Source organism: Setaria italica, chromosome I (genome assembly GCF_000263155.2).
Source record: "Setaria italica strain Yugu1 chromosome I, Setaria_italica_v2.0, whole genome shotgun sequence".
In the NCBI taxonomy this organism is placed as follows: domain Eukaryota; kingdom Viridiplantae; phylum Streptophyta; class Magnoliopsida; order Poales; family Poaceae; genus Setaria; species Setaria italica.
The window spans coordinates 32,750,092-32,775,078 of record NC_028450.1 but is presented as its reverse complement, the minus strand read 5'-3'; the positions used below and the strand labels follow the sequence as shown (position 1 = coordinate 32,775,078).

Sequence of the window (24,987 nt, the reverse complement as noted above, 5' to 3'; positions counted from 1 at the left end):
CTAAAGTTTAACCCATCGTATCCGAACACTTTCTAATGATACAGGTGGCATCACCAAACCGAGTCTGGAAGTAAACCTGACCGGAATCCGGCACTGCCGAACTAGGCCTTAGCCGGATTCAAAACCGGGGCGGAATCCATCCCCAATCCCTCACGACTCCTCGTCCAAGCCCGGCAGCAACCCAACCCCACGAGCTCATCTCAACTCAACTTCCCCGTCGTCTCGCTCGCAGATCTGTTTCTCCTTTCCCAATTCGATCGCGCGCCTCCCGGTCACCCGCGCGGGCCAGATTTATGAAGCCATGCAGAGCGGCGGCGGCGGCGGCTCGCGGTCGAGTTTGACTACTGCTGCTGCTGCTGCAACTACGGGGTTGGGGAGGGATCGGTATCGGGATCGGCAATGGCGAGCCTGTCGGATTCGGCGGGTGCGGGCGGAAGCGGAGGGGGCCGCGCGGGCGCGGAGCTGATGGTGCCGCAGTTCCTGCATAAGACGCTGCACGCTATCCTCGCCGTGCGGTCGCCGCGCCCGCACGCGTCGGCGCCCGCGGCCACGGCGGCGGCGTTCAGGAGGCGGGACAGGTGGTTCCACCTGCCGCTCCACTCGCCGCCGCCCCCGCCCGCGGCGGAGCACCTGCCGGAGCCGTCCCCCGGGGAGCCGCTCGTCGTCGACGTGTACCTCTCCCCGTCGGGCGGCGGCGGCGGGGCGGAGGAGGTGGTGGAGCGGTGGACCGTGGCGTGCGAGCCCTGGCCCTCGGCCGCCGCGGCGGCAGCGGTGGGGGAGGGGCTGGCGGTCAACCGGGCGTACAAGCGCTGCATCACGCTGCTGCGGTCGCTCTACGCCGCGCTCCGCTTCCTTCCAGCTTACCGCGCCTTCCGCACGCTCTGCGCGTCTGGCCAGGTGTACAACTACGAGATGGGCCACCGCGTCGGCTCCTTCGCCGCGCCCTTCTCCCGCGCCGAGGAGGCAGCCATGCGCACCAACCGCTTCGCCCCCGTCGAGACCCAGCTCGGCCGCCTCGTCGTCTCCGTCCAGTACCGCCCCAGCCTCGCCGCCTTCAATTTCGAGGTCACCTCCCTCGCGCCCGCCGCGATCATCATGGATTACGTCGGCAGCCCGGCGGCCGATCCTATGCGCGCCTTCCCGGCCTCGCTCACGGAGGCCGCCGGCTCACCCTCTTCGCAGCCCTCGCGGCGCCCCAGCAGCTGGGCGTCACCTGCGCCCTGGCCGCACACCCCGGGGCAGCAGGCGAAATTCTCGCCGCCGCCGACCCATTACGCGTCCCCCACGCCCTCGCCGCCCACGTTTGGATACCTGCACTCGCGGTTTAGCGGCGAGACTGCGCCAATGAGCATACCGCAGGTGGGCGGTGGCAGGGGCCCTGTGCACCATCGGAACATGTCGGAACCCACCCGAGCCTTCATGTTTCCTCCACCGTCTCCCAAGAGTGTGCGAGGGGAGGCAGGGATGCAGGAGTCCCCGACTGAGGCCAATCGGTCGTTCAAGAGGGCAGATGGCATCCGGATGGGCGATCTCTATGCTAACTTGCCATCTGGTTCAAAGGTGATTGCTTGCTTTTGTCCGTAATTAATTCACGATGTTTATTTGCTTAGTTGAAAGCATGGGACTGTAAAGAAGTATCATATCCCAACATCTGAATGAGACCTTGCAGTTTAGAGGATAGTGCGGTGAGCATTTAAGTTCATTCTTTTTTCCTCTCAATGAAAGACTTGTAGATAAGAATACTTGTGCAAAATCAGAAAGGCATACTGTTAAAATTAAGTCTTCTCTGTTGGTTTGTTTGCAAATTATGAATCTTAAAATTTAGTTAGTGTGTTCATTCATCAGGCCTTCAAATTAAGAGCTGTTACAAGTTCACAGCTGTTGGGGGGCTAATCAGAGTAGCATTTTCTTTATCTGGCAAGGTCAGTACTGATTTTAGACTTGAAAGAGATGGCAAGCCCACAGCAATAGCAGAGGTTGACTACTGTTTGTCACATTGGCAAAGGTCAAAGCTTGACAATGCTAAAATTAGAGCAGCTATAAACTCTGGCTCCACTAGCCATATGTCGTCATGAACTTGGTTTGCTATTTGAAGGACACTTTTTGCCCCATTTTGGAAGATACTTATGTTTCTTTCTTTCCAAATGTTCCACAAAGTGTAGATGATAGGCCCTCTAAAATCTCACCATCTTTCTTTGGATATGTATTTAGTCACCATGAACTAGCAGTCTTGCAGTCTGTATTGCTTGTCCTTGTATGCTTGAAACCAAGCTATTTAAATGTCAAGTTTCTACTTGTGAATACAGTAATACAGTCTCATTTGGCCTTCCTCTCATCATGAGACTGTCCGTAGTTAGGATCCTGTTAACTGTTATAAAATTTGATCCATGTAAAAAAAAAAACTAGGGTTCTCTGTATTCACCCTCCACAGATTTAGGATGTGTTTGGATGAGCACCTGCGACAGCCTGACCAAAATTTGACCATTGAACATGGGCTAGGACAACGTTTGAACCGAAGCCGTGTTCCTATGCACAGTGTATTTTTGCGCCCATGCGAGGCTGATTCATGGGCGGCTGATTTGGCTGACCAACAGTTTGGAACAGCTCACACGGACAGCAAGCAAACATGCCCTTATAGTATTTGCAATGGTGTGGTAGGATTCCTTAGATACACATACACCGATCATCCTGTGTATTGGATATTCCCTGCCTAGCTGCACCAATTTGATTTTGTCGATAGTGTTACACCACCTGATTAATTTCTCTCCAGCATGTGTATAGCATAGCGCTACGATTTTCTAAGGTGCTGCTAGCAACATATTGCGCATTATTCTTTTATGCAATTGTTTTGAAGTTTAGCTGGCAATTTGTTTGATGGCCATTCAGTACGATGTTCATAGCTCATACTGGAAGCCAGTATGCAGCTCCATGATAAATCTTAAAGAACTGATCGACATTTTTTTTAGGACAAAAAACTGATCGACATTTAGTTTCTCGATGAAGCCCTTTATGTATAGTTGAGTCCCTCAGTTCATCTTCAGAATTTATTGCTAGAACCATTAGCATGCCTTGTTTACTAGTTTTTTTCTCAATCACGTGTAAATGGGCTTTTAGTTTGCTCTCGATGGTGAGTTTAAAGATTTTTTGATATATTTCAGATACACCAGGAATAAAATTTCAATGTTGAAAGTGACTGTGAGTCTGAATTCAAATTTGATATTTATGTGTGTCATTTAGGAACAGCTCAAATTCAACAGACAGATATGGACAAGATCCCTTTTATAGCGAAGAAGTTTAGTAGGATTTAGTGATTAGCCAAGCTTGCATGGTCATATTGAACTATCAAATTGGACAAAGTAACAGTACTCTTTTGCCAGTGGATGTGTTGTTTTCCATGTTCGCTACATCCTGCGACTCCAAATAAAAGTCCATGTATACTCATGCACAGAAATTGTTGTCGGTTTTGTATTTTTAGAATATTATTAAGGAAGGCCAATCAGGGTGCTATAATAGTAGAAAGAGCTGAAGTCATGGCTCAACTATTGCCATGGGAATGTATGAAGCTGATTTAATTCTTGAGATGCCATACTAAAGAATCAAGAGATTGTCTGTGCATCTGCCTATCTCTATAACCTTTTCTTTTCCATATATATGTCTTTCCTTGGAACTGGATTACCATTTCTGATTGAGAAACCGCACCTTGACAATACCTTTAGACTACCATTATAATCTAATTCCTGATTTTTCTTGCAAGCTCCGCAACCTGTTCTTGCCAGTGTAACTCAGTTTCCTGTTGAATTCTAGTTTAGCATAACTATTTGTTTTATGCTTTGCTCCATGCATTTGTTCTACTACCTCATGCCTCAAACACTTTACATCTTAGAAAAGATTGGCCAAACTTGAGAAACTTTGACTATAAAAAGCGTTGCAGATATTAATAGGTACATGAAAATCATAGGCATATATTTGTCCTGGAACATACTTTAGAATCTCATAATTTTATTGGATTTTACAAATATATTTTTGTTAGTGCTAAAAGGTACTCATTGGAGATCATGCATATCCAAAACGTCAAATATGTAGACCAAGGAGTATTAGACAATCATTTAGTGCATCTTACAAAGCTACACTGAGTGCCTGAATTGTATTACATGTTCACTGAATTGATTAGCTTTAACACTTTTGTCTGTGTGCAGATTAAGGACAGTAGGGATGAATCTGGCAGGTTCTCTGGTGTCTTCTCTTCTAGTGGTTCACCACGACTCGGGTTCTCAAGAAGTTCAAGCAGATTGTCTATGCAGGATGATACTGATGACGCGGATTTTCCTTTCGCTGTTGATGATGTTGATCCAGATTCCCGACCAGGGTATGTTTTGGCTCCTACATATTTCCTGGATCATTCTGTACTCCATGTGCCAACCGAATTTTTTTTGTTGTCCAATGTGTTACTTACTCCCTCCGTTCCAAATTGTAGGTTGTTTTAACTTTTCTAGAATCATAGATATTATTATGCATCTAGATATATCGTATGTCTAGATGCATAATAATATCTACGAACCTAAAAGAATCAAAACAACCTACAATTTGGAACGGAGGGAGTAAGCAACATAGGCTGCCTCTTTATATGTCCAATGATCATATTGCTTGGGAACCTTTGCAATCCTCATGAGTGAATCTTTCTGATTCTGTTGCATGCACTTTACAGGAGTAGCAGTGGGAAGGACGTCGGGGATCAGGCAGGTTCCTCATCCCATAAATCACAAGACGCTGCTGTCGGTTATCTTGTCCACCTGCTAAAGTCTGCACGTCCACTGCGAGATTCTAGCTACTCAACTCATACATCAAGGGCCGAATCTATTGAAGCTGGAAGCACAAGCTCCTTCATGTCCCGCAGGACATCTGACGCACTTGAGGAGCTCGAATCTTTCAGAGAAATAAAGGAGAACCTGCTAGCACGTAGTAGATCTAGGCTGCAGGATTCATTGGATAAACCCTAGCGCCAATACCGCCCTTGATTCCATATTCTTTAACCGGTGAAGAATCCAAACTGTAGAGTTGATTATATGGTGAGCTTTGGTAACATATTCTGGACTTGTCAATGTAAATAACTAATCAACTGGCGCTGGTTTCTGAAATAGAATATCCAGGCTGCCATTGATTCTATTGTGGAAATTGCTTCTGATTCTTAAACCTTTGTTCATAGTGTTTGTATACAAGCTGAACAAACTGGAAGCCTGTCGCTGGAAGCCTGTGATGATCACAGCGCTCAGGCGTGTGGAATTATCGATCATGAGACCAAATTGTTTATTGATTCTATCTGTAGTATTTATATTACTAAGTTCAATTTATCAACCTGTTTCTTGACTCGTTTTTTTTTGGAGCTGTTTGTACTCGCTTTCTGATATCTTAAATTCCTGTTAACCTGGTCCTAGAATTTTCGGATTGTGCTAGCCTATTGGTGGCACTGAGATTGATCATTGTTTTTGGTAAAAATGCAAAGGCCATACTTAAAGTGTCCCAATTTTGATGTTCTCGAATGGCCTGGGTTCGATTCCTGCGGGTTGCGCCCCTTTAGAGTGCGGGGTGGATCGGCCGAGGCTTGAACCTCGGTCCTCATCCCACGTTCCTCGGGGTGGCAGGAGTCTAATCTACCCTCTGGCCTTCATAATGGAACATTTGAACTTTTTCTTTCGGTCGTGGGCACGACCCAAATTTTGTATTCCCCGAAAAGCAAAAGTTACGAGCTTTCTCGGGACGTTGATTTCCGTCTTTCAGCTTCTGCGTTTATACTTCCTTCGCTCTAAATTATAGATTATTCTATATCTAAGATGTATAATAATATCTATTTATTTAGAAAGTTAAAACGATAATTTGGAACGGAGCGAGTGACTTCATATCCCGCGTGATCTATCCCAGTTTAGGACTTGGGTCGTTCCTTTTTCATTCCAAGCTGAAGGTTCGAGATGCAACCAAGAGCTCGTTATTCATTTCCGTTTCTTACTAGCGTCCTCTTATACTCTCTCTTTAGACGTGTGACTTCCTTCGAAGAAACATCTCTCAGAATAAAGCGACACCACGCATCTTTTTCCCCTCCTGAAACTTTCTATCCCGTTTGCTTGTTATGAGTAAGAACTAAGAAGGAACTTTGCTATGACATAACAGATCGTTCATGAGACAAGCTGCGCTGTAGTTCCCGTAAACTCCCCGAACACTACTATCTAATTCGGAGAGTGAGAGGACGAGTATGGATGCAGCATCAAGCTTGCCAATATGGCTAGCAGTTTGGCAGGGCGATCGGGCGTTCCATGTGCCGATGTGCGTGTCGAACTGTTTGCAGAAGCTAACGAAATATTATAGCGAGAAGAGAGATTTTGCAATCAAAGGGAAGAAAAATCCTTGTAACTGAAACCACTGTGTGATGGTGGTGACACCCTGACAATCTGAGGGGACATCAAGCTATCGATTCGTAACTGGAATGCTTAACGGACACTGGATATCTGGATGGATTTACTGCACATAATGAATCTGAAATTCACTCAGGTTTGCTAAATTAAAGATGGCTTAAATCTCGCAAAGCCTAGGAACTACGAAAAATCAGGAAGTAGATGATCGAGGCTGTCATGCTGCTTGCTTTGATGTGGTGCCCTCCAAATATAGAGACTAGAACTTTTTGGCATTGCGAGGTGTCACAAACAATTTCCAAGAACACACGCGCGCCAAACACTACTACTACAAACTTATGACGAGCTGAGATCATGGGTTCTTGGGCACGTTGACGCCGGCCGGCATGACGCGCACACGGCCGGCGGGCACCGAACGCTCAAACACCTGTCTCCTAGGCCTAAGCTAGTAAAGGAGGAACGCCGGAGTAGCCTTATTCCATACAGACTTGGGGCAATTTCTTTCCTCTCGTATTTTACTCCCGGAGAAAAAGCGTTGGCAGTTGGAGTCGGAAGCCACGAGCCAGGTGCTGGCGATCTGCACGCCGACTTGCGACGACGAGCCATGCACCCGGCTCAACGGAGCCCGGAAAAATCGAATCCAAACCCTTGCCTGGCCTCCTTTTTTCCACATTGTAAAAAGTGAACGTATCTTGTGCAAACTATTAGTGATCAGCGGGTAGAGGACTTAACTGCAAAATAATTCCACCACTAACCATGTCCATTGGATTAGTATCTTATAGTCTTGATTTATAATTTTTAAGGTTGCACGGGTAGATGGTTTGCACCAAGACATGTAGCTCGCACGAGAGCATCTTGATCCCCAGAGCCATCGCCTTCTCCCTATAAATACCTCCACCGGATCGCAGCGTGTGGCCTCCACATTCCATCTATTACCTTCTCCGATCCATCTGCAGCTGCTGAGCTGCTGCTCCTTCCCATCTCGGCATATCATTGCGCTTGTGCCTCCATTCCACATGGCTCCCAACCTCAGCTCCGACGCCGCGCAGTTCCCCTCCAAGCCGAAGCACGGAGGGGTCGCCGCGGGCGACATCGAAGCGGCGGCCGGCCACGGGTCATCATCGGCTGCCGGCCGCGTCGACTACCTGGCCCGCGCGCAGTGGCTCCGCGCCGCGGTTCTCGGCGCCAACGACGGGCTCGTCTCCGTGGCGTCGCTCATGATCGGCGTGGGCGCCGTCAACGACGGCGCGCGGGCGATGCTGGTGTCGGGCCTGGCGGGGCTCGTGGCCGGCGCGTGCAGCATGGCCATCGGCGAGTTCGTGTCCGTGTACGCGCAGTACGACATCCAGGTGGCGCACTCCGAGCGCGGCCGCGCCGGCAGCAACGACGACGGCAGCGGCGGCAAGGAGGAGGGGCTGCCGAGCCCGACGCAGGCCGCGGCGGCGTCAGCGCTGGCGTTCGCGGCGGGCGCCGCGCTGCCGCTGCTGTCGGGCGGGTTCGTGCGGCCGTGGGCGGGCAGGTTCGCGGCGGTGTGCGCGTCCAGCAGCCTGGGCCTGGTGGGGTTCGGCGCCGCGGGCGCGTACCTGGGCGGCGCGAGCGTGGTCCGCTCCGGGGTCCGCGTGCTCCTGGGAGGGTGGCTCGCCATGGCGGTCACGTTCGCTGTGCTCAAGCTGTGCAGCCTGGCGTTCAAGACGCAGGTCATGTCCGCGTGAAATCATGCCACGTTCTCTCTGTCAGTAAATAAACAAACCATCGGTATATGACATCGACGTTGGGCACGGGGGTTTGGTATGGCCCGTCACGCACTTGGAAGCACTATACTCTACATTACTCTACATCGTTAGATACTAGAATTGGTAGTGACTTGCACTGTCCTCCATCGTCGTCTGACTTGGACATAGTGGCACTGTGGAGAATTGAACGGATCACTGATGATACGTCGTGTTAACATTTTCGAGTACACTACACCATAGTACTTCTCTGAATTCGATGTCAATGCGCCCTTTCGGGCTTTGTTAATCTTTGCCATAGCATTTTCGTGTTGTATTGACCTACACTCCTACAGTATATGTCTGAATTTGCGAACGAACTGAGCAATCTATAGTCAGAAGCAATCACACTACACGGTACCACGGGCTCAAGTTGCAGGACTCCAGCAGCCAGCGCGTACGTATTTACTTGGAGAGACCCGAGCAAACCGCATGCACTTGCGCAAGAACCTCGGCACTGCAGGCACATGCGCAACGTGCCGGACGCACGTCCCGTGTGTTCAGACTTCAGACGAGCACGTACCAGTACGGCATCCTGCCCGTGGCACCCAGCACGACCACTCCACCACTAGCGGACGCGCGCGTCACGAACGCCCGGCACGGCCGCGGCCGTCCACGCCGACGGCAGCGGCGGCCGGCGGGCGCTCTCAGATGTCGCGCCCTCTCCTCGCGTTCGCGAGCCGTGGCTTGCCCCGCGCGCTCCAGTTCCACCGCCACGGTGATGGATTTGTTTAGTCGCGTGTGTTCGCGCAAGCAGCGCTGCAACCGGAGTGCGAAACATAAAAAAGCTCGGGGATCGTGGACGGGCGAGACAGGGACCGGGGCACGCAGCAGATCTCTCTCAATCAGCCTAGAAAGATGTTCTGGGAACTTGCCAGTCATGGAGCATCAAGCAACCAGAGTCCACAGGGGAGCCACGCGACCACGAGAGCCCGTCTCGGGTGGCAGCCATGAGATCGATCGAGGAAGAATCCGCCGAGCAATGCAGTTGTCGGGTAACATGAACAGCATCCGAGGTACTAACTCCATGTCACCATGTGAGATGGCCGGGCACGGGTAGGTCTCGTAGAACTCAGATATATATACTCCGTACTTATATATAAGCATGTTAATGGCTTGCATAAAACTAACGGCCCCTGCGATTGCGGCGAGACCACGCATCCACGAGGATGGAGAGAGAGAACGTGATCGTGGAGTGAGTGCATGTCCCGGGAAACGTGGATCTCCCGAATGCGTGACCGAAACATGGTTCTCCAGCGTAAACGGCTACACGCGCATCTACGTGCCCCAGCCCCCAGGTACTGGCTGAGGGGCAAGAAAAAGAAACGACGACGTACCTGCTGCGCACTGTTTCTAGTATGACATTGCAATCCTTTTGATTTGTGCACGCTGATTTTCCGACCTCCAGGGGTATGAAATCTGGGCAGGGTGAATCTCAAATTTTATTTGTCATGTGCCATCTAAGACTAAGAGAATGCACACTGTTTCGACAAGTACATACGACGACCGAGCTACTACTTCGAACAAATTGCAGAAAATGGTTGATTATTGCGCGGTGGTGGGACGACTTGCAAAGTTTAGGAACCACATGTCCATTTAGAGTGGAAAATGAGCGTGAGCGGAGCAATCATGCTCGGGTAAATCTCGTACTTTTGATGCGGGTGCTCATATTTCTCACGCTCGGGTAGGTCTCGTACTAAAATTGCGGGTGTTCACATTTCCCACGTTCGGGTAAGTCTCGTACTTTTGGTACAGGTGCTCACATTTCCCTCCGGAAGAATACGTGCAACGTTGGTGCACGAGTGTGTGTATATGAATCAGATTTGTACCGGAAAAGAATAATAAAGGGAGCATATTCCATGCATGCCGCTAAAAAAATTCTTAATTCCATATCTACTGTTAGAAAAGTTCCAGCGCCTTTCAAGCTATAGGTTGATTTTTTAATTGAGCTCGGTGCCACTACCGTTACATCCGTCACCACAACTCGCCGTTAGGAATCAGATTTTTATGAAAATGGCCAAAATGACCCTCTTACATGTTGGGCTCGTCTGTGCTCAAAGATAAGAAATGGCGCCGCTATCCTTGCATGCCGCCGAGGGTGGAGCAAGCCAGCCATGGCCGGATCAGGTGGGGAGGCTCCGGGCGGTCGCGGCCTCGGCATCGGGCGGCAGTGGCTCTGGCGGGCGTGGCCTCGGCACCGGTCGGCGACGGCTCCAGCACAAGACAGAGGAACGGAGGGAGTGGAGAATGTACCAGCAGCGGAGGTGCTCGGGCCAGAGCAACGAACCGCGGCAGCGCAGACTCTCGACGATGGCTAGCCACCATGTGCGTGTGGGACAACGCACGCTCCGTTCTCCTCGTGACCCGGCTCGCCTGCTGCTCCCCGTCCCTCCCGGCCTCCGTTCCCTCCGATCCCCTCCCTTTGCCCCGAACCCACAAGCACCTCTAGCGCCTCCTGCTGTTGAACGAGCTAGGGAGGATGCCACTGTACACGTGATGGAGAACACCTGCTAATTAACTTTCTTACGTTTTCATCCTCGCTCCACGCAAAAGATCTCCTTCCGTTTCCGATACGGGACTATCTCTCGTAGCTACAGTATTTTTTATCACTACAGTAACTTGAATTCGGTCCGGCCCAACTGGCCCACGGGCTGGAGTCTCACAGGAACCGCCTCCAGCTCGAGCAGGAGGAGGCATTCCTACGAGAACGGGGTCCTGGACTCGGGCAGCTCGAGCCCAAGATGAAAAAGGAGCTCAGTCCAGAGAGACCGGCGGCTGCGCTCGTGATGGTGTTTGCTTGACGAGCGCTAGGACGGCTCCGCGAGTGGAATATTCGCTCGCATGGGACGAGCTCGTCCCGAAAAAACAGCGGGACGCGCTAGGCCTTTTTAGTTGCTCAATTTTGGGATGCCAAAAATACTTAGTCTGTAGCAACACTATACCGTTTCGTTTGTATTTGTGAATTATTGTCCAAATATTGACTAATTAGGCTCAAAAGATTCATCTCGCAAAGTACAACAAAACTGTGCAATTAGTTTTTAATTTCGTCTACATTTAGTACTCCATGCATGTATCGCAAGTTTGGTGTGATGGGGAATCTTCTTTTTTGCATAGTGCCAAAGTTGGAATTTAGGGTGAACTAAACAAGGCCCTACTTGAACGGCGTGAGCGACGTCGCCGGCTCGCCCTCTCGCACACGCACGCACGGGCCGGCGCTCGGCGGCCAGCGTGAGGAGGAGGCGCAGACTTGGGAGGCCGGAGCATGTGCAGGCGCGGACATGTGCGGCCGGAACGCGAGCCAGTTCATCCTCGTCCTTCCGACCATGAGCCATTCCATCCCTCCAACCAGACATAAAGTATAGAAGAGAACCATTCCATCCTACTCACTTTCCAACCAAACACAACATAAATCATGCGAAGGGGAGAGGTGGGAGGGGATTGGAAGGGCAAAATGGACATTTCATCTCGCTTTGAGCTCCGGTTCACCCTAAAATAGACGGCAATGGCACTGAGGTCCAATAAAAAATCAACCTATGGCATCAAAGCGGCTTGAACTTTTCTAATGGTAGATATGGAATTGAGAACTTTTTTAGTGATGTGTAAAGAATTGCCTCCACTAAATTTCGTGTAGTTGATGGGGATAAGAAAGATGGCAACTAAAAGTTTTGTAGGACAATCAAACAAAAAAGACAACAATTTGGAACCAAAACATATTATAATACCAACTATTACTATTCTACTATTACTAATTGGAGACTTATTTTGACATCTCCATATTAATTCTTATAACACGTGTTAGAAAATAAGGTTGTAACCAGAAACGCATCTAGCCACACTTGGGCAGACTCTATAATATTAGTCATTTCTAAAAAACCCACATGTTCTAAATGTTCTAAAAGCTAGTGTTAACTTCCCAGAAAAAAAGCTAGCAACAACTTCTTAAAAAAATTCAAAAACTACAGCTCAAACGTTGTATGCGCTCAAGCGTGGAGAAGGGAAACGCCACACGGTCCCACAATATCATTCCTCCATTTGTTCCAGCTGCATCAACTCCCCTTCTATTCGCTTGGGGCAGCTCTCCAGGTTGCGAAGCAGACAAGAATCCGGCAGGCTCACGACCTCCCCCTCTCCGCTGGGCAGGCTGCTGTTACGCTTCCGAAGCACCAACCAATCCCTCAGTCTCGATGCAAACCGTGCTATCCACGCAAAAGTTAGGGAACTTGAAAATTTCAACCTTGCCCACACCTCAGTTGGATCGCATGAAATGGAAGGCAGCAGAGTATATAAAGCTATAAAGGGAACACGAACATATATGCCATCTAAGCAGGAACTTTGCTATTGATTGGCTAGAAGGAAATGGTTCTACAAGACTACAACTACTCTAGCAGACTAGCACCCACCTTCGGTTCATGGAGCAGGAGTGAAATGCTTAGGATAAGAAAACACGTCGCCACCTATAATTCAGTACCACAAATATGAATAATCCAATGTCAACAATCCAATAGGGAAAAAGACGCTAGCCCCCCAATAACTTGATTCTTCTGCCACGGCTACATTTTTGAAAGATATATGACCGGGGGCATGTGGATTAACAAGCCCAGCACAATGGCACAAACAGGTGTGCACAGCCGCATCGTTCTTATTATCTCATTTGGACTATTCCAGCGCTAACGAGTTTCTGAATCTTCTGCATAACTCCTGGGTTCTTCAGGTGCTCCTGAGCGGCCCTGGGGTTCTCCTGGAAATCAATTAGCACCTGCGAAACAGGAATCGTTACATCACTATCAGCCAAATATAAATCAGCTTGACTCCAGGATTCCAACAAAGCACACAGATTCGATGGTACCTGTCGCATAATAGGATCCGTAAGGATGTTCTGGATTTCTGGGTCTTGCATAGCTTTATTCTGCAGAAACAGCACGAGGACCAGTCAACAACACTGAACTTGAAGCAGCTGGTACCAAACAACACAAAAGCATGTCCCAGTATGGTTACCTGTCTCTCTTGCAATTCGTCCTGGCTTATTTCACCTCTGTTGGCCTTGTTGATCTGTTCAACGCACCTGTTCCAACAAGAAAGCTGTTTGGTAAACTTATGCAAAGATACACCTAAACAATATGGTTACTGGTATTGCAAAGCTTTCTTTACCTCCTAACACCATCAAGCAGTTCCTGGTTATTCGGATCAAGCTTTAGGCCAGCCTGATAGGTTTCCATGGCCTTGTCGTATTCTTTCATGAAGAATTGAATTGCACCTTTCCGTGTGTACCCTTTGGTGAAGGTGGGGTCTAGTTCGAGACACTTCTCTGCATCTTTAAGACCTTCAGGCATGGCTCCTAACTTGGTGTAGCAGGCAGCTCTGTTGCTGTAAGCCTGTAGATAAAGAACATTTGAATGTCAGTTGCAGCCTTACAGACTGAGTGACATACATATGAGCTGATACACAACAACCAAAGATTGAAAACATTGCACATCAATATATAACAATTAAGAAACATATCGTGGATTAGATCATTACATAGATCAGGAATTAATCGATCAATTCAGAATCAACTAATAAGTAGCAAAAAGCGCAAACACGCAAGACATTGCAAGAATGCATAACATCATTGTTACAATCAAGTTAACTAACCGCAACCTGTAGAGCTTATGTGCTGCGACTGCAACTTGCTGCGTTGTAATTTCGTAAACATGTTCAAATTAAGTGTAATTTTAGTTACCACATAGGGCATCCTTTGGTTCTGACCAGCAGCAGATGGTTCAAGTTGAAATGTTGAATCAAGGAATCAAACTAGGAAAGTTCAAGTAGATAAGAGGAAGAAACTATGAATGTTCAACAAGCAAGAAAGCGTGACACAGCAGCAATTCAGCATGACGAAAGTTAAAAGAGGGATAATTTAAATCAATTGCACGTTCCAGATTGAAATATAAATGCTAAGAGTTAAGTAGCTTCATAAGAGCAAGAAGCCTTTCTAGATCAACCAAAATGAATAAATCTCCTATCTTCTAGTCATCATCATTCTTATTCTCAATCAGCAATATTCTCCCTTCTACACTCCCTGCTCTTCGAGGTTCAAGCCAAGGCACTAATTCCCCAGCATCAATCCCAACTGTTACATATGCAGTATAACAAAGTCAGATAGTAAGAAACAGAGGCAGATGAATTACCTTAGGATCCTTCGGGTTTCTCCTGAGAGCCTCCGTGTAATGCTTTATTGCTTCTGGGTATTTCTGCTCCTTGAAGAACTCATTACCTACAGATCATAAGACAAATTACAAAACTTAAATACCACCACCAACAGGTACTGGAGATGACATTATAATGCTTATCATACCTTTCTCTCTCTCCTCGTCAGCTAACTTTGGATCATAGTACTCTTGTTGCTCCAACTCTTTCTTTGCCCTCTCAGCCTCATTTAACTTTTTAAGAGTGTCTGGGTTCCGATGTTCAGTTAGAGCCTTCTGAAAGGTCTCTATGGCGACATCAAAATCCTTAGAGCTCTTAGCAAGTTTGACTAGAGCAGTTCCTTTTCTTGTCAGTGCCCTTGAGATCATCTTGAAATCAGCACGGAGTTCTCTTCCCCTCTCCACAGCCTTGTCACAATCCTTAATGCATTCATCATACTGCAGGTAGAAAGTAATATTAGTACATCTTCCAAGGATAAATTTAGTTACAAAAAGTGAGTCAAGGTTCCAGACACTATCAAAGCAACCAAATATGCTAACATATTTCACGCACAAGTCACACAGCTAAATCATGGCAGAAGCTCAAAGTTGGATTTAAGGCGCAATGCTTCCTTACCATCAAAGTAACCAAATATGCTAACATAGTAACATATGTCATGCACAAGTCACACAGCTAACTCGTGGCAGAAGTTCAAAGTTGGATTCAAGGCGCAATGCTGCCTTACCATCAAAGTAACCAAATATGCTAACATAGTAACATATGTCATGCACAGTCACACAGCTAACTCGTGGCAGAAGTTCAAAGTTGGATCTAAGCATAATGCTGCCTTACTCCTAAAACCTAGCAATGTGCAACAATACAACTGCGTCTCAACTAAGCAATTTTCTTAACTAGCAAGCGCATCCAATCAAGTAATTAATCCTCATAACAGTCACTCAATAGTATCAGGTCACCCACTTAGTCCCTCAAAAGATCGACCACTAGTCTACTACTGATTTGTGCATTGCATAACCAAGCAAAATGAATATAACAATGGTGAGAGCTCAAAATGTGATCCTTAATTAACTTGGATGAAACTAGTGAGATAGAATAGGCTCACCTTTCCCATCTCAATGTAGACTGCCGCTCTGTTAGTCAGATAGGAGATATCCTCATCGTCAAGTTCCAAGGCTTTGGTGTAATGCTGGATCGCCGTCTCAAAGTCCTTTTTCTTGTAAGCTGCGTTACCTGCCTCCTTCTCCTTCTGAGCAGCTGCTTTCCTCTCCTTGCGTTCCTTCTCCTCATCAGTCAAATCCATCGGCTCTGGCTCCGGCTCCGGCTCCACCTCCCTCGCCTTCGTCTCAGGAGGCGGCGCCTGCTGTTGCTGGTGCTGCTCCGGCGGCGGGGTAGACTGCGACGGCTCGGAGGCCTCGGGTCTCTGGATCTTGATGTTAAGCATGAGGCTGAGCACCTGCATCATGCGGGGATCGGAGAGGTACATGTTGAGGCTGCTGGGGTTCCTCTGCACCTCGCGCAGCATCTGCATAAAGTCGGGCTGCTCAAGGTAGGCGCGCGTGGTGGGGTCGGCCGCGATCTTGCTCCACAGCTCGGGGCCCTGGAACATCTGGCCGATGGCGTCGGGCCCGGACGGCCCGCGGCGGGGCGGGGCGGCGGCGGCCTTCTTGGCGTCCTCGAGCCCCGCCTTGAGGCCCCCGTTGCTGGGGTCGAGCGCGAGCCCCTTCTCGTAGGCGGCGACGGCGCTGGCGGCGTCGCCGAGCCCGAGGTGCGCGGCGCCGAGCCGCGAGTAGCCCTTGGCCCAGTCGGGCTTGAGCTCGACCGTCTTCTGCGCGTCGGCGAGCGCGTCGGAGTAGCGGTGGAGCGAGGCGAGCGCGGCGGAGCGGTTGGAGTAGAGGACGTGGTTGCCCGGGGCGAGCGCGATGGCGTCCGAGAAGTGCCGCGCCGCCTCCTCGAAGCGGCCGGCCGAGAACGCCGCATTACCCTTCGCCTTCGCCTCGTCGGCCATGGCGGCAGCAGCCCGCGCCGGGTCCGATCGGATCGAGCTCCGGAGGAGGGTTCTAGATGGCTTGGCGGCTGGGGAGGGCCGGAGGAGGGCGCTAGCGGAAAAGTCTGGGGCTTTGATGGGGATTAAGGCGAGATTTTATAAAACTGGGAGGAGCCCAGCGGCGTTGGATCCTCAACTCTCAAGAGTTCTCGAAGGTTCCGCCACGGAGTAGCCGAGTAGGATCCACCCGCGTACTTCCAAATTTACGCCTCTCGAAGTGGAAAGCGGGGATATTAACGGGCCTTTTCCGTTATGTGTTAATAAAGGGTCCAGCCCAACCCGAACTCGCCAAGTTGATGGGCCAACTAATATGGGCTACGGCCGAGATAGGCAAAAGCTCCAGGGTCCGGCCCAAAGGCTGTGGATTTTAGACAAAATCTCCAGGGTGTCCAGCCCGACCCGGCCACCCCAGTACTTCCGTTCCGCTGACGCCGAAGCATTAACGGCTGCCGCACCGGAAGTCCGGAACTGCACCTGCCCGCACAAGCCGACGAGCCACCGCACCAGCTCACACCCCACGCGTCCGCGATCCAGGGCGCACCGCCATGCATGGCGGCATCCGGCATGCGCGCTGCGCCTACTTCTTCTCCCCACCAGAACCCCGCGCTGCTGTCACGCCGGTCCGCCGCTGGACTCTAGTAGTGAGGCACGCAAGTGGCGATGGCGGTGTGTCGGTGCCTCGTGGTGCTCGTGGCGGCGCTAGCCGCGGCGGCGGCGGGGGCCGGCACGGAGGAGGGGGACTGGGACCCCGTGATTCGGATGCCTGGGGAGGAGGAGCCGGCCGCGGCGCGCGGAGGTGAGCCGCTCGATGAGGAGGAGGATGACGGCGTCGGGACGAGGTGGGCGGTGCTCGTCGCCGGCTCCTCGGGCTACGGCAACTACAGGCACCAGGTGAGCGCGGTATCCGAGGCCGTTCACTTCCGTGCACTTTGCGCGCGTGGATTCCTTAACTAAGGACGGAATGAAATTTTATTGCTGTGTATGACTGTATGTTCGTCCGTTTGTTGCGTGGTTCAGAAGGCGCTTCGGAAATTATTCTGGAACCGTAGAATTGCGCTTTTAGGTGCTCAATTTGTGGGGTCCTGAGCCAAAAGGATGCTTCGAATTTGTGCAGTACAGCATCTCAAGTACTTTCGACATCTTGAGTTGGTAGTTGTGGGTTCTGCGGAGTTGGGGGAAGAACTGCTCGGCCCAGAGATTTTTCCATGGGTTTAAGGATCATGTGACAGTGCAGCTAGTAGTGACATCTAATGGTTCAGCCGTTCAGGGTCCACTGACACATCACTATCCAAGCTACGGTTGTCCGCTTCTTTAGGAGTTAGTCTTTGTCAAGTAGTCCTTTTCATGAAAGGAAAAATGTATAAGCAGCAATATGATTCAGAAATAGGAAGGGATATGGAATTTCACAAATTTTGTTTCTAAATTTCTATGCCAAGGATGAAGTGGTACAAAAATTTTCCACTGCCTAAAATCATTGCTGCATAAGTTTGCAAGAACATTAGCTAACAATTGAAAAGCTAAAATATTTGAAGGTTGGTACTTGTACTTTCCACTCATTGACTTCTATTGTAATTATGCGCATGCACCTATAAACTGTCTGAATATGCATGCTCATTTGGCAATTTCAATGCCTTTTAATATTGTTTTGTCTCCTTATTAGCAGGAATCAGATATCAGCTTGAGATTATTTTCCATGGTGCTTTTGCTTACAGTTTGATGTGATTTGTTGTATTGCAGGCTGATATATGCCATGCATACCAGATATTGCTGAAGGGAGGGCTAAAAGAGGAGAACATTGTGGTGTTTATGTATGATGACGTTGCCAATAGTGTACTCAACCCAAGGCAGGGCGTTATCATCAACCATCCGGAGGGTGAAGATGTTTATGCTGGTGTGCCGAAGGTACTACTTAGTGAGTTGTCCTATTATTTTCTTACAGTAAGATGATGGAAACACTAGGATCATTTTGTGCCCAAACTTGCCTTTGAAACAAGCTGTTAATTAGGATTGTACATCATCTTTCTGGAGTGGGCCCAACACAATGAGAACAACGTAGGGTTCATACGTCACAAGTTGCTTATGATTGTGTTCCATATCTTACACGTGCAACATATAGAGAAACTCTCAACGTCAATGCAGATCGATGGATAATTGCATGTCCATACTTTAGACTAATGTGAGGTACTTGAATTGCAACATTTGATTCCAACCAAGCTTGAGAGGTTGAGCCATTTTCACACCTGGTTATGAGTAGCTTTTCAATTAAATATACAATTGCTTGAGAAAGAAAGCATGGCATGAGGCACTATTCTTTTACCATTAGTTTTTAAGGTGTTCTATTTCCAGTTGTTCACCATTGTTACATTATTGTTTAATTGTGTTGCACTTGCTAGACTTAGGGTTCATGCATAAATATTATCTTGGCCCAGTATATCTGTTAACATTATTTCTAATGTCAGGACTACACTGGGGAGCAAGTCACTGCTAAAAACTTCTATGCAGTTCTATTGGGCAACAAAGATGCAGTCACCGGAGGAAGCAGGAAGGTTATCAATAGCAAACCGAATGACCATATTTTTATCTATTACTCAGATCACGGAGGCCCTGGTGTCCTTGGTATGTGGCGTTGCATATGCTTCTATGCTGTATCAAATCAATTTTTTTGTCATACAGATTGACGTTTGCAATTTGCAGGTATGCCAAATCTACCGTATATTTACGCTGGTGACTTCATGAAGGTGTTAAGAGAGAAACATGCTTCCAACAGCTATGCAAAAATGGTAAGATTGTTTGTCATAAATTTGTTAGGAAATCTGTCCTGTCTAACTGGAAGCATGTGGACAGGTTATATATGTTGAAGCATGCGAAAGTGGCAGTATATTTGAGGGCTTAATGCCGGAGGACCTGAATATTTATGTCACGACTGCATCCAATGCAGAAGAAAGTAGCTGGGGTACATACTGTCCAGGAATGATTCCATCGCCTCCTTCTGAGTACATTACCTGCCTAGGTGATCTTTACAGCGTCTCTTGGATGGAAGACAGGTAGGCTTCGTATAATATGGATGCTGACTTTGATAGCAACTACCTTGTGTTTTAGTGGGGAAATCTTGCCTGAAATTTAGTTTCATGATTTGGGAGTTACAGGCAAAGTCTGTGGAGAAATACTATGGCTATATGCCTGTATGGCATTTTGTGCATTTTTGGTTCTGTTGCATATACTCACATGGAATTGGTACACTAGCTGAGTACTATATGGAACTGGTACATTAGAATAGATAATTTAAAAACAGTGAACTATACTCTGGGTCAAAATATGGTACTAATTCAGGGCAAATGGAGACCTTTCCATGTGACATCACTAGTTAGTTTCTTAGTCTTGAAGCATATTTACTTTAGTTTGAAGTGTTCACTGAGTGTTGTAACAAATAGCAATGAAATTACTTGACAGTGAGACTCACAATCTGAAGGAGGAAACCATAAAGGAACAGTACGAAGCGGTGAGTCTCAATTTGCCTTCTAGGCATTTCATTTGCATTTATGAACCCATAATTAGTCAAAAAGCGTTTTGTGCAGGTGAAGGAGCGTACTTCGGATTCAAACAGCTATGGTGCAGGCTCTCATGTCATGGAGTATGGGGATAAGACCTTCAAGGGCGAGAAGCTCTACCTTTACCAAGGTTTCAATCCTGAAAATGCCGACATCACATATAAGCTACTTTGGCAAGGCCAAAAGTCTGTGGTCAACCAGAGAGATGCGGATATTTTATTCCTATGGAAGAGGGTAAGTTCTTGTGCTATACCAATCACTCATTAGCCTGTTCTGTTCCTTTATGAAATATGAAAAATTGAAAATGAACTGATTTATCTAGTACTCCGACAGTTTTTTTTGCTCCTGGATGTTTTCTTACACATCAAATTATTTCGACAGACAAAAATAAGGGATGTGTTTATAACTGTATAAGTCTATAAATCTTCAAATGATTGTTATCTGCATCCTACCACTTTTCTGTGACTAAGCTGCTACCTCCATGGATTATCCGGGTAATTTTTGACTAAGGTGACATGGCTCTGTAGCATGTCTGCCATTTTACTTTTCTTCTACTTTTATCTTTTGTGTTTATTTTGTGCACATGCTGCCTTAGGATCTGTTTACTTTTGAAGGTTTACTTGGTGGATTTGTTGTCTGCCGGTATTCTTTTAGCAATCAGTCTGATCACAGTTTGTTGGTTTGGTTTCAGTATGAGCTGTTAAATGAAAAATCTAAAGAGAAGCTGGAAGTTCTGAGGGAGATCACTGGGACAGTAACGCATAGGAAGCATCTCGACAGCAGCGTTGATTTTATCGGAAAGCTTCTCTTTGGGGTTGAGAATGGACCTTCAACGCTTGGAGCCGTTAGATCTCCTGGCCAGCCACTCGTTGATGATTGGGATTGTTTGAAGCGAATGGTAAGTCAAGAGACTCTTCTACGACTCAGAAGCATCCTCGTTTTCTTTGAGACCTATCTTGGTTGTTGTTGTTCATGCTGGAGTGAACTAACTCGTTCTGGTGGAGCTTCTTTAGGTACGAATCTTTGAATCCCATTGTGGGTCGCTCACTCAGTACGGTATGAAGCACATGCGCGCATTCGCAAACATATGTAACCGTGGCACTCCTGCCACCGCGATGAAGGAAGCTAGCATCAGTGCTTGCGGCAGCTACAACTCGGCGAGATGGAGCCCGTTGGTCCAGGGCTATAGCGCTTGATCTTCCCCAGGTAATGGGGAGCAATGCGTAACGGATTATTACTGCTTAACTTGCTTAGTGATCTGCTCGAGCCCAGCTTATCTGGATGTGTAATATATGGCTGTGTATCAGTGTATGTAGGACTAGTCGATCTGTAAAGCACTGCAAAACCTACCTTATTGTGCATCTGTACCATACAGTTATCGTGTGTGTAATGTTCGTCGTGCGTCTGTATATTTCGTCAGTGAAGAAGTCGGAATAAAAGTAGACGGACGAATGCCGTTGCAACTTGCAAGGCCGCAATCCGAAGTAGGTACTTTGCAAGCAGGCCAGGTTTAAGATCAAACGGAAACATAACTGTTGTCCAAACAATTTGAAGAATGCAAGAAATTTAATCTACGTCACCGGCAAAATGCGTGGATGCGGCTCCATGCATCCACGCCGATGATACTTTGTTGCTCTATTCGAAGCAGCTGCTTTCGAGTGGTACAGTCAATTTGACGGCTTCACAGGAAACCTTCCCTTGAACCATCCATCGATCTCTTCCTTGTGAGATAGCTAGCCTCCGTTTCTTCTTCCTTTTTTTTTCAAGCCAGGCGGCAAGAGAAAGATACTTGAATCAGGAGCGCTTAATTACAAGCTTCTCTGAGGAAGGAGATGAACACCACGAGGAGTGCTAGCCCGGCCATGATACCGATTATTATTGCCAAGGTCCTCCCAAAGTCATCTCCCGAATTATCTGTCACCAAACAGAAGTGAATCTGTCACCAAACAGAAGTGAAAATGTAGCAGCACGTCGTATCAAAAGAAAACTAGATTAGCACACAGCTGCGTACAAAATAAGAGGAAAATATCAGCGAAATGCTCTCTTTTGTTTACGCTGTGTGCCTGTGCGATGGTCCTCTACCAAACGAGCAGCATGTGTCCCTCTTAGAAAATACTCCTACTTGTTAGGGCAACAGCAATACATACGGACTAAGTAGTTTATATGAATCATGAATGGATCTTATGTTAGTATAGTCTTGACTAATGCAATTGTCATAGTGTTCAAGTTATATATGGACTATATAGGTGAGAATATGGCAACCATAAGGGAATTACAAGAGAAGAGACAGGAAATGAGAGAGAATATTTCTCTCCTTGTTCCTTATGACCTGTTCATATGCTGTGTGGAATACATACTCTCGCAATCTTTTAGTCATATAGACTGCTTTTTATATATCATGGATGATCTTATCAATTTCGAGATTGAATTCATGATAGATTCATCCTGACCTTTACCTCACAAATAAGGTTCCACTTTCCTATTTTCAAATAAAGAAAATTCTATTTCAGTATTTCAACTAAGCTAATGTCCCTGGGGCCTCTGCATCAGGAGAATGCACGCAGTCATTACTAGCATCTGGATAATTCTAAAATGGAAGGGCAACATATAGGGAGGACTCGCAAGCGCCGGGTAAGCAAGCTAGTGAGTAGCTTAGAGGCAGTGTGCTTTGTAACATCGACCAAAAGGCCGCAAATGCCGTGGGCATATATTCTCCCTGTCCTCTTTATCAGCTTTGGAAGTTTACCAGTTCAGAATCTATTCTCAGTTCCACGTCGTCTCACTCATCACTGATCGCACTCACACTAGCTAGTTGCTCCCAGCGACTAATGCGCACACCAATTGGACCAGGGCTCTTTCTATTTTTAAGATCTGGACTTTCGATGACAAACATGTTCAGTCTTACAGATTCGAGTTCGTGCGCCTCCAAATTTATTGATCAAAGAATGCGAAAGTATATAGCATCTTTTGTACGTATTTAAAAAGATAAAAAGAATGTTAAAATAGCCAACCCTTGTCCTTTTCAGCTTAGACCCCGTTTGGATCCTTGAAATTGAATTCCATTCTAATGATCGTAACTTAGACATAAATTAATTAAGTTAATAGAACTATATGTGGAATATATTTGTATATTATTGTAGGCCATATGGAAGAGATAATTATGTGCTGCACTTCTACTATAGGGAACGAGCTAAAGAACGTGCTATAAGTTGCACTTAGAAACATAGCATGAGGATCTATATAATCAATTTCCATCTCCCACCCATGAATTTAAGATAGGCTTATATCTAAACTTTGAAAAGTTGTGAAATACCATGTTCCAAAACAAATAGCCTACGTAGATTTCAATTCCTTCAAAATGAAGGGATCCAAACGGGAAATGTAGTATAGTTTGTCTCTTCCATTTTTCTAGTCGGTGATTAGTACGTGAAAGTGCGACCATTGCATTTTGCATCCACGAACGTACCTTGCGACGATCGGTAGTAGTTGCTGTTCGCCCAGTACCTCACGGAGCACTGCACCAGGTACAAGTCGGCGGCGAGCGCGGCGCCGCACGTGCCCGCGAGCTGCGCCACCGCCTGCGACACGCACGCGGCGCAGTCGCTCGCCGGGACGCCGCCGACGCACTGCGCGACGCCGTGCACGGGGCCCGAGGCGCTCACCTTGTACCCGCCCGACGCGGTGGTGGCCCCCACGCCCTGCTGCAGCTCCGCCAGGACGGCGCCGCGGGCGCTCAGGAACCCGGCGTCGCCGCTCGTCCCGGCGCTGCACCGGCGGTACGCCACGGAGGCGTCGGCGGCTTCGCGGCCGACGAGGCCGCGGGCGCCGTACCGCACGAAGCACCCGTCCGATTGCAGCGACGCCGCGCGCGCGTTGGCGCACACGGAGCCGACCCGAGCCACCGTGTCGCGCACGCAGGACACGCACTCGCCGGGGCGCAGGTCGCCGCGGCACTGGTACAGGCCGTAGGCGGCCGACGCCGGCGCCGGGCCCGCGCCATCGGCCGCGGCGGCCACCGCCTCCTCCCCGGCGGCGCCAGAGGTGAAGCTGCTGTAGGTGGCGCCGGAGGACGCGGCGGAAGACATGGAGGCGAGGAGGGAGTTGAGGTTGCTCTCGAAGGCGGTGTTGGGCTCGTACCTGGACGGCGAGCACCCGGCGTAGACGAACGTGCCCGGCGCCGCGTTGGCCGCCGGGGCACCGCCGACATGGACGAGGAGGACTGCCGCGAGGCAGCTGATCTGCAGGTGCATGGGTGAAGCTACTTGTGCTTAGAGCACAGTGCCTAGCTAGGATAGGCAAACTCTCTGCGAGTTTTTGATTCGGTTCTCAATGTCTGCAACGTACTACGGACGTGTGGGCTTCTTCTACGGCTTAAAACAAGACGCTGGATCCGTAGCTCTTTCTCTGGAAGTTTCTGCGGCAGTGTTGCACTGTTGCTCATATCGGAGATTCTTGTACACCGTCACGACCAAAAGCAACTCCATTTTCGGGTGGGGTGCTGAGGGCGAGCTGGTGCGCGAAGGTGAGCGCGCGCTCGCAGAGTTATCGCCGCAACAGTTGCTGCCGTTTTGACGAGTTCTCGCACAGACGTCCTGTCCTGATATGGGCTTTTGCGTAACATATAATATGGGCTTTGTTGTGGACATTTCTATGTGGGCCTAACAGGCCTGTTATCTAGCGTAGGCGAGCGAAGACTAGCATCCCTATCCCACTGTACATTCAGCATTCACGTATCAGCAGCAGGCACCTAACCTGCGCTGTGTAGTCAGTTGATGCACGTATCAGATTCAGTACTGATTACTGCACTACTGCTAAACTTGTCCCCGTCTGTCAACGAAGGGAACGAGCAGCTAGCAGAATTTGGCCCTCTAGTTTGTCATTTTCAACTTTAATCTGCTCCTCACTAATCATATGGCCATGTGAGAGAAAGCTAAGATATTTCTCCTCCTCATGTTAGTCGTGTACTACTACGAGCCACTGCAACGGAACAGAGCAGGTTTGCTGGCGTTCCCAGGTCAATCTACGCTCATTCTGTGAGGAAT

At 48.4% G+C, this 24,987-nt stretch overlaps 5 protein-coding genes across 5 annotated transcripts; 3 read left to right on the top strand and 2 right to left on the bottom strand.

The window, feature by feature from the left end:
* Window positions 1–106: 106 nt before the first annotated feature.
* Window positions 107–5,354, top strand: LOC101759098 (autophagy-related protein 13a). Its single transcript, XM_004953218.4, has 3 exons — window positions 107–1,560; window positions 4,197–4,366; window positions 4,706–5,354. Exons 1-3 carry the CDS (start codon window positions 400–402, stop codon window positions 4,995–4,997), a joined length of 1,623 nt encoding a protein of 540 aa, XP_004953275.1. The 5' UTR covers window positions 107–399; the 3' UTR covers window positions 4,998–5,354.
* Window positions 5,355–7,336: 1,982 nt separating this feature from the next.
* On the top strand, window positions 7,337–8,161 carry LOC101776403 (vacuolar iron transporter homolog 2). The gene has a single exon (XM_004955048.3). The coding sequence runs from the start codon at window positions 7,418–7,420 to the stop codon at window positions 8,111–8,113; it is 696 nt and encodes a 231-aa protein (XP_004955105.1). The 5' UTR covers window positions 7,337–7,417; the 3' UTR covers window positions 8,114–8,161.
* A 4,320-nt stretch (window positions 8,162–12,481) lies between these two features.
* On the bottom strand, window positions 12,482–16,471 carry LOC101758693 (hsp70-Hsp90 organizing protein). Its single transcript, XM_004953217.3, has 7 exons — window positions 15,456–16,471; window positions 14,505–14,793; window positions 14,338–14,423; window positions 13,319–13,542; window positions 13,166–13,232; window positions 13,017–13,076; window positions 12,482–12,926 (listed from the first exon to the last, which is right to left on the bottom strand). The coding sequence occupies exons 1-7, from the start codon at window positions 16,356–16,358 to the stop codon at window positions 12,813–12,815; spliced, it is 1,743 nt and encodes a 580-aa protein (XP_004953274.1). The 5' UTR covers window positions 16,359–16,471; the 3' UTR covers window positions 12,482–12,812.
* A 452-nt stretch (window positions 16,472–16,923) lies between these two features.
* LOC101758290 (vacuolar-processing enzyme beta-isozyme 1) lies at window positions 16,924–21,408 on the top strand. Its single transcript, XM_004953216.2, has 9 exons — window positions 16,924–17,288; window positions 18,135–18,299; window positions 18,857–19,013; window positions 19,092–19,177; window positions 19,242–19,441; window positions 19,848–19,896; window positions 19,973–20,179; window positions 20,637–20,843; window positions 20,959–21,408. Exons 1-9 carry the CDS (start codon window positions 17,058–17,060, stop codon window positions 21,139–21,141), a joined length of 1,485 nt encoding a protein of 494 aa, XP_004953273.1. The 5' UTR covers window positions 16,924–17,057; the 3' UTR covers window positions 21,142–21,408.
* A 26-nt stretch (window positions 21,409–21,434) lies between these two features.
* LOC101757871 (cysteine-rich repeat secretory protein 15) lies at window positions 21,435–24,437 on the bottom strand. Its single transcript, XM_004953215.2, has 2 exons — window positions 23,412–24,437; window positions 21,435–21,859 (listed from the first exon to the last, which is right to left on the bottom strand). The coding sequence occupies exons 1-2, from the start codon at window positions 24,193–24,195 to the stop codon at window positions 21,750–21,752; spliced, it is 894 nt and encodes a 297-aa protein (XP_004953272.1). The 5' UTR covers window positions 24,196–24,437; the 3' UTR covers window positions 21,435–21,749.
* Window positions 24,438–24,987: the final 550 nt, after the last annotated feature.

Bases quoted from the DNA above. Each gene is read 5' to 3' on its own strand.
- LOC101757871 (XM_004953215.2), bottom strand. From the start codon at position 24,195: ATGCACCTGCAGATCAGCTGCCTCGCGGCAGTCCTCCTCGTCCATGTC. The intron at 21,860-23,411 runs GTACGTTCGTGG...GTTTGGTGACAG, and splicing joins CTACTACCGATCGTCGCAAG to ATAATTCGGGAGATGACTTT.
- LOC101758693 (XM_004953217.3), bottom strand. From the start codon at position 16,358: ATGGCCGACGAGGCGAAGGCGAAGGGTAATGCGGCGTTCTCGGCCGGC. The intron at 14,794-15,455 runs GTGAGCCTATTC...TTCTACCTGCAG, and splicing joins TCTACATTGAGATGGGAAAG to TATGATGAATGCATTAAGGA. The intron at 12,927-13,016 runs GTACCATCGAAT...CCTGTTTCGCAG, and splicing joins CGGATCCTATTATGCGACAG to GTGCTAATTGATTTCCAGGA.
- LOC101776403 (XM_004955048.3), top strand. From the start codon at position 7,418: ATGGCTCCCAACCTCAGCTCCGACGCCGCGCAGTTCCCCTCCAAGCCG.
- LOC101759098 (XM_004953218.4), top strand. From the start codon at position 400: ATGGCGAGCCTGTCGGATTCGGCGGGTGCGGGCGGAAGCGGAGGGGGC. The intron at 1,561-4,196 runs GTGATTGCTTGC...GTCTGTGTGCAG, and splicing joins ACTTGCCATCTGGTTCAAAG to ATTAAGGACAGTAGGGATGA. The intron at 4,367-4,705 runs GTATGTTTTGGC...TGCACTTTACAG, and splicing joins GATCCAGATTCCCGACCAGG to GAGTAGCAGTGGGAAGGACG.
- LOC101758290 (XM_004953216.2), top strand. From the start codon at position 17,058: ATGGCGGTGTGTCGGTGCCTCGTGGTGCTCGTGGCGGCGCTAGCCGCG. The intron at 19,014-19,091 runs GTATGTGGCGTT...TGCAATTTGCAG, and splicing joins CGGAGGCCCTGGTGTCCTTG to GTATGCCAAATCTACCGTAT. The intron at 19,442-19,847 runs GTAGGCTTCGTA...ATTACTTGACAG, and splicing joins GTCTCTTGGATGGAAGACAG to TGAGACTCACAATCTGAAGG.